The sequence below is a fragment of the Ochotona curzoniae genome, unplaced genomic scaffold (genome assembly GCF_017591425.1).
Source record: "Ochotona curzoniae isolate NIBS_2020 unplaced genomic scaffold, NIBS_Ocur_1.0 scaffold_4505, whole genome shotgun sequence".
Classification (NCBI taxonomy): Eukaryota; Metazoa; Chordata; class Mammalia; order Lagomorpha; family Ochotonidae; genus Ochotona; species Ochotona curzoniae.
Window position 1 is genome coordinate 31,322,588 of NW_024467118.1, and position 12,681 is coordinate 31,335,268.

The 12,681-nt window shown below is 42.2% G+C and overlaps 1 protein-coding gene across 3 annotated transcripts in view; it reads right to left on the reverse strand.

Moving 5' to 3' along the window:
- Positions 1–12,681, reverse strand: part of MSRA (methionine sulfoxide reductase A) — a 350,386-nt gene that overhangs the window by 85,012 nt on the left and 252,693 nt on the right. For all 3 annotated transcript variants that reach the window (XM_040965713.1, XM_040965714.1, XM_040965712.1), the window contains one exon: positions 2,269–2,375. In XM_040965713.1, coding sequence (XP_040821647.1) covers positions 2,269–2,375 — 107 coding nt within the window. The remainder of the gene's footprint in view (positions 1–2,268; positions 2,376–12,681) is intronic.

Consider the following 12,681-nt stretch of genomic DNA (forward strand, 5'->3'; position numbering starts at 1 on the left):
TTCTGTATCTGGGGTAAGGGGAAAGAAAAAGGGAGAAGCCCCACCCAGCCTCCTACCCATCCCAGGTCCTGATGTGAGGCATGCTCCAAGGGTCCTGTTGAAGTGGTTTTGATAGTTCAACAGTTCTGAATTGCTGCCAATCTCGCCATTCCAAGCATGATGAAATGTCTCCAGAATCCAATGGCTGACATATTTCACTTTAGAATCTTCGTTTGCCCAGATTTTCACTGTAAACACATGGCTGGGGTAGTTGATTGATTTCTTCTGTCCTCTATGCTCCATCACACACATTTCTGAAACTTGACTCACCATCCCCATAGATCTGCTTCTGCTCCTCTCCATATCACAGAATAGAACATCACTAACCAGCAATCTGAAAGTCCCTGTTTCCCTCTTTTTCATTGATTCTCCACTTCCAATCAGGTCCTAAATTTGATTCGCTCTACTTCCTAAGAACCCCTTCACTCCACTGGTGCTTTGACCATCCCAGGAGCAGTGCCCATCATTTCTTCACTGGAATCCTGTATAGCTGCCCAACTCATCTCCTTGCCTACAGCCTTATTTTTCTTTGGTTCTGGTGAGAAAAAATGGGGACAATAATGAGATCTCCCTAACAGGTTGGCTTGAGTTAAATAAGGTCTATCACTGTCTAAGTAGATGTCAGGTATATGGCAAATAACACAGATGACCTCCCCTGGCTCAAGATCTTCCTATGTGGCTGCTACAGTCAGCTAGGTGGGCCTGCAGTCTCATCGGAAGGCTTGATAGGGATCGAGGTGCTTCCAAGCTGACCTACATGGTGCATGTCAAGACCCTGATCCTTGAAACATGAGCTTTCACACATGGTTCCCTTGTGTCGTGGTAGCTGGCTTCCTCCAGGACAAGCAAACACAGAGAGAATGAAATACAGCAGGAGCTTCCAAGAAGGGAGTCTCAGTACTTTAACTGCCTTGTCTCAGAAGGGAATCGTATCACTGCCCTTCCCCAAAATCGTTAAATCTAGCCCATAGATAAGGAGAGAGGATTCTACATGGCTGGCAGAGACCACTGCATCCATTCTACAGGTTACCTGCCCAGCATTATCAGCCAACAGATGGGAGAAGTGAGGTAGCCTAGGGATGAATGGGACCCCAACGGCATCTCACTAAGCCCTCCAACATGTCACTCAGCCCTCTGCCTGTCAGAGTCAAACTGACTATGAATCATGAGCCCTGTTACTGTTCACCAGCAGATGCACATCTGTTCTAGGCTCCCTACTGCCTCCCCTCCACAAGCATGGTGATCAGTAAAGAGCCCACACAGTCCTGGAAGCTGTTGAATTTGTGACCTTCCGCTCTGTTCTAAAATAGATCGGCATGATAGAAGGTACTAGCTCTATTGTTAAACATGAATCTGAATCCAACACCCACATGTATAATGACTATTAAAATGTAAGCATTCCCATGATGCTCTAAAAATTAAAGCAACCCAAACTGGTTTTAAAAGAACAAAATTTCTATTGAGGAATATTTTTAAAATATATACCAATTAATAGTGAAAACTGCTTCATGAAGCAACATATTCAAGAGAAACGTTTTGTTACAATTCATTTCATGGTTACTTGCAAGAGAAAGATGGTTAGGTTGAATTGCCTCCCCTCTCCCTGGCAAAAATAAAGATATGTTGGAGTCCTAAACCCTTCCTCAGAATGGGACCTTATAGGATCTTCACAGAGGTAATGAAGTAAATGGAGTCATTTGGGTGAGGCCTAACCCGTTATGACTGGGGTTCTCATGAGAGTGGGACATGTGGCACAGAAAAGGACATAAATAAAGGGAAGGTGATGGCAATCTACTCAAGGAGAGGAAAACATCATCAAGGCGAGGAGAGGGGGCTCGGGTCAGTCCTTTCCTTGCAGCGCCCAGAAGAAGTCAACAAATCTGGCACCTTAGGACTCACAATCTCCACAACTCTGAGACAAACTTGTGAAGTTCAAAGAAAGAGGGAAGGATTCAGAAGAAAAGAACAAAGGGAAATCAAGAGAAAGACTGTTGCTTTAACAAGTTGTGAGTTTGTCAAGATGCATTGATTTTAAATAGAAATTATGATATCCCACTCCAAAACTTTCATTTTGCAGGCACAATGGCTCCACTCCAAGAGGCTGACAGAAATTTTGAATAAACGCACCAGTGGGACACAACTGCAGGTGGACAGACCAAATTGTCCACTGACTGAAGCCAGGGCTTGGCCAGAATTTCTGTGGCCCAAGCAGGGCTGGGGAACCCCTACCTTCTGGTAGTCCTCCTTGGAACTCAGGGCTGCCTCCATCTGCTTGGCAGAGGTGGGATAGATGGCTGAGCGGTACTGAGTGCCATAGTCATTGCCTTGGCGCATGCCTGGGGAGTGAAAAACAGAGAGGATTACCAGGAGTGCTGTGCAAAAGCTCAGGTGTTTCTACACTTTTCACTACAGTCTTTCTGACTGATGTGCTTAGTTTTATCTTGACATTACTCTCTTTAATTGAGTATGAAATGCACTGATTTCACTGGACTATTTTAGCTGTGACAAAAATCTCTACACTTGATAGACATACTGCAGGTTTCAGGTCATACTAGATGTTTCAGAGATATATTTAACATGCAGATATCTAGATAATAATCTCTCCTGTGTACTACATGTCAAGTGCCATGCTACACACTGTTTCCTTGGATCCCGATGAGACACTGTGCAGCAGGTCTCACCCTTACTCACCTGGCAGTGAAGGAGATGGTATAGTGATATGTGTTCCTGAAACAGCAAGTGGCACACAGAACTCTTAAGACATCGTATGACTAAGACCATGACTCTAGCACAGGGAGCATAGCATTACACAGTGTATTTCCTCCATCACAGCAGCTTCATTGTATAAGCAGTCCATCTCTTGTGAATAATAAAGTTCCCAAAACGAAGCAGCCACAGGCACATTAATGCCCCCTGTAGATTCCCATAATTGCAGTCACAATGAATTTCACGCGTGGTTGTTGCATCATTCAAGAATGAGTTTCTGTTCCAGCAAGTACCCCAGACCCCCTCAATAGAGGATGCCATCCTCCACACATGACAGGTCTGGATTTTTCCAGTGTGAATATGCAAGGGAATCACCTTGGAATCTGGCTAAAATGCAGGCTCTGGTCTAGCAGGTTTGGGTGGGGCTGGATGTCCACTTCTCTTGCAGTAAGACCACACTGAGTAGCAAGGGTTTGGGTTTATTCAGATATTTTTATGTTTTATTTAATCCTCAGGAGAATCTTTCACTTCCAGCAGATACTTCTTCTCAACTACATCATTTAACATACTCCCTTGCTGCTACCCTAGTCAGCTTTCAAGCCTTAGTTCTAGCACCTTCCCTCCTAGCACTTTCTCTGATGAAACTCATTTGCTGTGCCCAACCCAAACTGTCTCGTTTGGGTTCCACCTGACCTTGCAGAGGTTCTATCAGGTGCATTTGTGAATGCATGTGTACCTTCCTCCCTAGGTCTTCCAGAGGACTGGGCTGGACCATCACAGTACCAACTGTAGTGTCACATATACAGAAATATTTCCACAAATACCCACTGGGTGAAGACTACAGAGAGTTTGTATAGCTCTTGTGATTCAAGCTTTTCAACACAGGAGTGTCAATCAATCGATCAGGCTCCTTTTGCAACATTTCATTCATACTGATAAATGCAAAGATAACTTTTTTTTTTTAAAGATTTATTTATTTATTGGAAAGTCAGATGTACAGAGAGGAGGAGAGACAGAGAGGAAGATCTTCCATCCGATGATTCATTCCCCAAGTGAGCGCAACAGCCGATGCTATGCCGAACCAAAGCCAGGAGCCAGGAACTTCTTCCGGGTCTCCCACATGTATGCAGGGTCCCAAAGTTTTGGGCCATCCTCGACTGCTTTCCCAGGCCACAAGCAGGGAGCTGGATGGGAAGTGGAGCTGTCGGGATTAGAACTGGCGCCCATTTGGGATCCCGGTGCATTCAAGGCAAGGACTTTAGGCACTAGGCCATGTCGCCGGGCCCAGAAGATAACTTTTCTTAAGAGCTACAGAAAAAGCACACAATTGAGCTAATACTTCGAAAACTAGTGGAGGCTAGTTATTTTTGGAACACCAAACATTCACTGTATCTATGGACAAGGTAGGATTTATGACCCCAAACTAAAGCCACAACAAAAGAGGCTGAAATAATAACAAAATGGCAGGAATCAGTTAACCCACAGGATATCCAGTTGTCAGTGTGCGTAAGTGAGGATGTGGGTACTTCAAAACAGGTCAGAGAAAATGGAATTAAAAGGTTGCTTTGTGCAAAACCCCCCCCCCCTTTTTTTAATCTGCATAGAATATGCATTTTCAGAATATGCATTTTCAGAATATGCATTTTCCATAAACTCTTTGAGAATCTATTGTAAGCCTGGATTCCAAAATATTTTTGTACCAAAATAAATCTATCTTTTCATTCCATTTGTGTGAACTTTTTGAAGCACCGTTGTACTACTATTAAACATCAAATATGTGTGATGAGCACTTTTCCAGATGCTGAGCATACAGCAATGAACCACACAAAGTCCCATGTTGAAGGAGTTCAGTCCAGCGGAATGTAAGAGTGCAGACAAATGCACATGCCAGGTGCCTTGGCAACATTTTTTTTCCTTTGCCTCCTTCAATTTTTCCTCCTTTTACTTAGGAGAAATGCTTTCCTTGCATGGCCACTTCCTATCTCTTCAATGCCTAATGACATGGTGGTAATTACTGTTCCTCCTGAAACACTCTCCAGGAAGAAAACAAAGAACACTGGATGGCTGGTTTTTAGTAAAGCATGACTTTACTCTCTACAGCCAGCACAAAGGTACCGAAAAACTGGATCTCCATGCAGAGCGGTTTCAATCTGATTTTTCTTCCTTCTCTGTATCCTAATTGCCTTTCTTTCTTCCATTTTCTTTCATAATTAGACCAGAAATATTTGTGTATTTTGTTGGTTTTGTTGAAAGTCTCTGAATTATCATAGGATTCCCCCCCCACTTTTTTCTTTCAAACAAAGGGAAAGATTTGAAAGTCATTCCAATGAGACAGTTTAATAGTGGCCTCTTCCATTGGCATATTTTTACACACACACATACAAAAATTATCCAACAGAAGAAGAATGAAAGAGCCCTTTCAGCTTGCATCTATTTATAGATCAATCTTATTTTGTAATGACATGACAACCTATAGGTAGAATCATCTGGAAGTTTTCACAAAATTGTCTGGCTGGGCAGAAGAGATATTCTAGGTAAATATATAAGACAATGTGGGGCCCGACACGATGGTGCAGTGGTTAAGGTTCTCGCCTTGAATGCCCGGGATCCCATATGGGAGCCAGTTCTAATCCCAGCAGCCCCACTTCCCATCCAGCTCCCTGCCTATGGCCCAGGAAAGCAGTCGAGGACGGCCCAAGGCTTTGGGACCCTGCACCCATGTGGGAGACCCGCAAGAGGCCCCTGGCTTCAGATTGGCTCAGCTCCAGCCATTGCACTCACTTGGGGAGTGAATCATCGGATAGAAGATCTTCCTCTCTGTCTCTCCTCTCTGTATATCTGCCTTTCCAATAAAAATAAAATAAATCTTTAAAAAAATAAGACAATGCATTTCTTAGCAGAACAAGACATGGACGTGGGTCCTGTCCACAATTCTTTTTCACTGCTAACTGATTAGTGATGAACCCAAACTGACTAGTGAGCCATTGGAAACTTGGAGTTATTCAGTTACACCCAACATGTGCATGCAGAAGCCTGACAAATTTGATTTGTATTCCTGATCTTCTGCAATGCTATTAGAATGCTCTAAAAATACTAAAGCCATGTTTAGAACAATACATACTCTCCTCCTGGACACTTGCCTGTCTGAACAGAAAGGAAGATAAGAAAGTTCAAAATGTACATAAAAGGGGATTGAGAGAAAACAAACATCAAAGCTCTGACTTACCCATGACCAACAATATTAATTTGATTATTTTTCCTTCCAAGATCATCTTGAGGAGAATGGGTAATATCCTAAAATAAGATACATGCATACATGCCCATATATGAGTGTGTGTGTTTGTACATGCATTTGATTAATTCCATTGTATATAGTCTTCAGTTCATTGATGCAGAAGCTTATTGAATGAAAGGACACTGAAATTTTGAAATAGATGGTTCTCTGGAAATAAGATTTGATATTTACTGCATTTATTGCATTTATTTTTAAACAGAATTACCTCCCTAGTTAAATTTTACCTCTGCTAATCTCCAACCTGGTTCTTCACGTCAGTGGATAGCAAGGAAACCTAAGCTGGAAAAAGAACTCTGAGTGAATTCTTCTATTTCAGCCTTTGTCCATGCACGTTTTTCCATTCAGTGCCCTCTTTCTTGGTTTCTGATCTGAAACTTAAAAAATCCCTATTGGCATTGTCTTACATCCCCTAAATATGTACCCTCTGATGTTCTATAAAGAAGGAGAGACCTGCGGAATGTTAGAAACAGTATTATCATTGATAATGCTTGAGAAAATCACTCCACCTGCCCGCCTGTTCTTTCTTTCCTTTTCTCCAGTCTGTTCATACTTGCCGGACTCAGGTAAGGTACTAGGGATCACAAAGAAGATGCAGTGTCACTTCTAAACTAGTCACACTCCTGGAATTATAAGGAAAATCCATGTAGGTCAGAAAAATTCAGAGGTCCAGAGAGGGAAGTGGGAAGATGGATAGGCCAGTGAGAAAAGGGCCCAAGTCTGACAGTGTGTGCAGTTAGGTAAGTCTTGTCCTGAAAGAGCAGCAGTCAGGCACCAAGCCTGACATCTATGGGAAACAGATAAACCAACACAAGGACTAAGGAACAGCATGCTCCTTTGGGGACTGGAAATGAATGCTACTGCTTGCCAAAGTAGCAGAAACATGGTCAATGTCTTTATCACAGCTCAGATATCATGAAATTTGAAGCATAGATAGGAAAGATGATTCACTGAGAAACAGGATTTGATGCACAATGAAAAACCACATTAAACTCAACATCCAGGAGCTGCTGGAAATCCAAGTGGTCCTGCTGGTCTACCCAATGAACAACAAAGAAAATCAAACACTAGGCTGTCCTAATTTACCTAGGCAGCTTACATGCTGCTCTTCTCCAGAGGGCACAATTAACAAAAATTTTATTTTGAAAAAGGATAGAAAGGTGCGAGTGAGAGACTGAATAACCCCTGCATGTCTTCTTCCCTTCTCTTCTCCAAACCTATAGTTACTCCCCAGCAAAATGGGATTCACATGGCGATGCCTGTGTATTCAACACTGACACGGGAGAATTAGCCAGTGATTACTGATCTGAAGGAATAACCTGGAGCGGAGAGGAGAGGAAGCAACACTGAATCCTGACACTTGCAGTTCAATATTCTAGATCTTCGACAAGCCTCACATTAGTCCTGTGGAAGAAGATGTTCTTAACAGTCTTTGACAGAAAGCAAATCATGAACCAGAGAAATTGGGTGTCCTGCCTGAGAGAGTTAAATGGCAAATGCTTTACACCTTTATCGGCCTGACCTTCTCACCTTTCAGAATTGATCTACAAAGAGTTAGACAACAGAACCAACAGCTCCTGTGTCAGGCTAGCAGAGGGGCATTGCGCCCAGAGGCCCTGAATAAGAACGAGCATGCTGCAGTCTCAAGACTCTGAAGAGAAAAGGCCCCGATAAGGGTCCTAGGAGGGAATGATGCTGCTCAGCTGAGCAGAAGGCCCTTAGGTAAACTGATCACCCTAGGGACCAGAGATGCATACACAGGTCATTTTGTGACCATGCCGGCTGAGTACAACTGGCAACAAAGAACTCTCTTTCACCTGGATTCAGTGGGTGCTGCCAAGTTCACCATTCTCCTGGCTTCGTCCACATGGCTTTGGTAACACCAAAAGGGTCAATTACTGGCACCATTTGTCACAGGCAAATATGCAATGGGCTTGCCTAGGAGGGCAAAAGAATAATAACTGGCTCAAAAAAGAATATCTTGTGCTTAAAATTCTCCAAAAGTACTCTATAAACAGATTAATGACGGCTGGGTTTTGGAGCATTCTTAAAGAGGTCTGACCTCTTGGCATCTACAACTATTTGAGATTTCTCTATCCAGCCTTTCTAAAGAAGATTTTTAAAGAGTCAGACCATCCTGATTTCTCTCTCTCTTTCAGAAGAACTATATAACGCGGTGTAAAATAGATAAATAAGATAATGTTTATTCTAAAATAAATAAGGGTGGGACTGGAGCGGCAGTGAAGCACACTAATCCTCCACCTGCAGTGCAGGTGTCCATGTGGGCATTGGTTTGCATTCCCCACTGCCCTACTTTCAATCTAGCTTTCTGCTTATGGACTGGGAAAACAGTGGAAGGCAGCGCACATCCTTGGGACCCTGCATCCATCTGAGAGACCTGCAGGAAGCTCCTGGCTCCTGCCTTTGGATCAGCTCAGCTCCAGCCATTTTCACCATCTGGGAAATGAACCAGCACATGGAAGATTCTCTCTCTCTGTCTCTCTGTATGTGTGTCTTTCCTTCTCTCTGTAAATCTGCCTTTCAAATAAAATAAATACATCTCTTAGAAAAATAAATAAAGGTAAATGAGTCCTCATCTGCTGAAAGGACTCATTTTTGGGTGCCAAACTGTTTCCATACAATCTGACTAGCAACATGAGCAATAACTTTGAACATAGGAATTTCAAAGGTAAGTTCACTCTAAAAAATGTTGCAAGATCTTTTAGAATAACACCTGATAGTGAGCGATAGGACAAGGAAGATGTGTTCCAAAGGATTTGATATGTGTCTGCTTTTGGGAACGCCAAAGGAGCCATTTATCAGAAGACTGTCTGTGTTGGTTCTCGCCAGAGTAACTCCACATTTTCCTCTTTGATGGTTTGATGCCAAGTCTTCTGCAAGAAGCACAGGCATAGCTATAGGCTTTGTAGATTCCAGTTCCAACTCTGCAGGAACTCTGCATTGGCCTACATCCTAAACCCCTCTCAACCACAGCTTCCAGTTGGAAATGTGGGGATGACAGCACGTTTCTTGTGCAGTTATCAGGCAACTCTCCAGTCCCTGTGTGACTGCTATTGCAGAAATTCAAGAGTGACGGGTCTGCAACATACTACTAAGGATGTTAGGAAGCATCAGTCAATAAAATTCAGAAACCCACATCAGCCCCAGAAGTTAGAGAGGGAATCACTAAAATACAGATGGATAAACTTGATCTGATAAACAAAATTTCCAGAACATATCACTGAACAAGTCAGAATTCAGGGAAAATCTGTTCCTTAAAGACCAATATGTTTTCATCTAGAATCCTTGCCTCTCAGACTTACAAATTGGAGGTCATCACCTATACATACAATGGAAGAATTTGGTTACATCCTTTAAAAAATAGACTTATTGAGGTGTAACTGATATATATTTAAAGAGCAAGCTTGATTGACTTTGATAGGTATACATAACATGAAAGTTTATTCATGCCTTTCTCTTTACTCCTAGTTTCCCCCTTCAAAACTCCTAGGCAAACAGTGATCAATGTTCTGTCCTTAGAAATTCATAAAAATTTCCTATAATGTTGGCCAGGAGCCAGTCACAGCCACTTTGCAGAATTTACCTCACCCACCATGCCTCAGGCCAAGGCCAGACCTGACCAGAGACCACATCCTTGCTTAGCTTCTTCACGTTCTTTGTTCTTCTTCCCTCACTCTCCTACACATTTTTTTATCTCTTTTTAAAAATTTTTTCTGAGAGCACTTCCACAGGGAGTGGCATGCATTAAATCCCTGTCTCAGGCTGTCTACATCCATAGAAGCAAGCCTAGGACTCCAAGCTATTTAATCAATTTGTTCTCATTCCGACTGCCTGACTTCCCACCTCTAGCACCATGCTATTCCTTACATTCTATCACTTCAGTTGATACTTATTGGATAAATTCCTCTCAGGTTTGTCAGAAATATTATAAGACACGTTTTTTAAGCGACTCTAAGAGAGCTAATGTTCTGTTGATAGTATACAGCATGCACATGCCCAGGGACACATCACTCTGAGAATAAGCAGAGACCTGCATACCATACTGGCCAGTGGCAGGACGGGGCATCTGCTGAGTGACTTGATTGATTGTGTGTGTGTGTGTGTGTGTGAGAGAGAGAGAGAGAGAGAGAGAGAGAGAGAGAGAGAGAGAGGGAAGCATGTGGGAAAGATTTAGCTGCTGCGGGTCTATCAAATTTTGAACATTTCCACTTTCCTCTTCAAAACGTATGAAGCAATCAATGAATGACTCATAAATTCAGTCATTCCAAACACATAAATAAACAGTTCCTCTACTCTTTGCTTCTCAAACTGACCCTCTAGTTTGCTGCAACCAAGATGGAACCAGAAGGCCACCTGCATGCTACAATGCCCCCTCCCCCAAAACACCAGAGGTGAGTGGCATCAATGACACATCTTTAGGCCAGTGCTGTTGCAGTGAGGTCCCCTGGTCTCAGCTACCAAGTCTGGTCTCTGGGGGACAAGGACACTGAAGGCTCCTGAGATCCTCCAGCAGCAGATGAGCCTGTGGACTGCACAGTATAGACAGTTCTTTTCACTGGGACCCATACGGCCCTTCACAGAACACCTGGCCTTTTTTCTCAGGCATCTGAGGCAAGGCCTGTTAATATGGAACCATCACATTTTATCTGATTGAAAAGTTGTCAGTTTTAAGTGACAGCTCCTTTTACAGTTAAAGTGCTGAATATGTGAGTGGAATTTTTTTGTTTCATCAAAGGAAAAGAAGGGAAGGGGAGAGGGAGGGAGGAGTAGAAAGAGAAGAAGAGCAGAGAAAAAGAGGGAGAAGATGAAAACCAACTGATGATTCACGTGCTCATCAAAAGAGCTAATGACCCTGAAGCCTCCCCGTTGTGCCAGGCAACGAGCCTTACTTATACTGTGCATCCAATTCTGTAAACACGTAGAATAATGGCATTTCCCAGAACACGAGGCCAACGCAGAGAGGCTGAGAACCTGCCAAGGCCAGCACTGGCCCTGGAACCATCTGCCTCTAAGGCCCATGTTCTTAATCATGACTATTAGAAATTGTAAACAATACACATTTTAAACAAAAACAATACAGTGCTGCATGGTAAACTGTGGAACATATTATGTGACTCTTCTAAAAGAAAATGTCCCTGGAGTCACTATCATTTTCACAATATTCTATATTTTCATGCAATGCATCTCAGGAGAGCTAACAGTATATTGATATAAAGAAGAGGTGCCAAATATTTACTCTGTACCTAAAAGCAAAGAGAAAGGTTTTGATTTTTGGCCATGAGCACATATTTCTTCTATAATCCTAAGTAAATCACTGTGAAAAGTTGTGTTTATTCCTTCCTAAAAGGTAAAAAAAAAAATGATTTTAGTATAGATTTTGCTTGTGTAAAAGGAAAATTCTACTTACTGCTGGTCCAAAGGAATATTTTGAATTATTATATGTCTCCTGAAATGCCTTCTGGGACTCAGTATCTGTTTATGCTCCACACTTCTAAACATGGTCAAATAACAAAAGTACATGAATAATCCTGCGAAATATCAAAATTTCTATGTTACTATTTGCCAGCCCCAAAAAGAGAGATACAGATCTTTCATCTGTTGATTCACTCTTCAGATGACCATAATAGCTAGGGCTGGTCCAGGCTGAAGTCAGGAGCCCATAACTCTGGCTGGGAGTCAAACCTACATTCCAAAATGGGGTTCTGGCATTGTAAGTGGTGGCTTAGTCCCTGCGCCTCGGTACTGACCCCATAATTTAGTTTTACAGCAGTCATTCAGCCGAAGTACCTCCTGCAGGCCCATTGTGTAAGCAGCACTGACATGATGTTGACATCTGCACAGGTACAAAGCCTCCACGTACTACCACATTCATGGGACAAGTCCTCCACTATAGATGGTCCTCTTTGTTAACAGAAAAAGTAACCAACACGTCAGCTTTAGTGGTTTCCAGATCCAATAACAAGCACACAATCATACATGTACATAAGATACAAATGTAGTTTATTACTGAGGCCCCCACTTTAATGCTATATGAAATATAATTATTTATTATGATATGAACATTCATATAACACCCATGTCAAGATATAGAGTATTTCCAGCCCCTCTATGTGTTTTCAATACGCTCTCTCTCATTCTCTCATTGTAACCACCATAATTTTTTATTTTATTTACATTTTTTGTGACAGTATTCTTTGATTCTTTGCATATAGACATACCCTGGAAAAGGATTTGCTCTATTTTTGAAATTTCTATAAATTAAATTACATTGTGGTTTGAGTATTAAGTACCATGGTCCTGTTTTCTTTCTATTTGCTTCATTTTTCTGGCTTAGTAGCATTCCATTGTCTGAATGTACCACAATGGATGTTTCTACTCTACTGTGGTATGCAGGACCAGCTTGGGGCTGCTAAGAACCTTCTTGACATGTTTTCTGTTATTACAGCTCTAGAAATGGAATCACTTCTTATAGGTATTATGTATCCCCAACTAAATTAGATGCTGATCCATTTTCCAGAACAGTTGTACCAGTTTAGAAACCCGTATTATACAATGAGGGTTCCTGGAGCTCTCGATGTTTGCCAATGTATTCAGGTATGTTAAAGGCTAATTTACCATGTTTG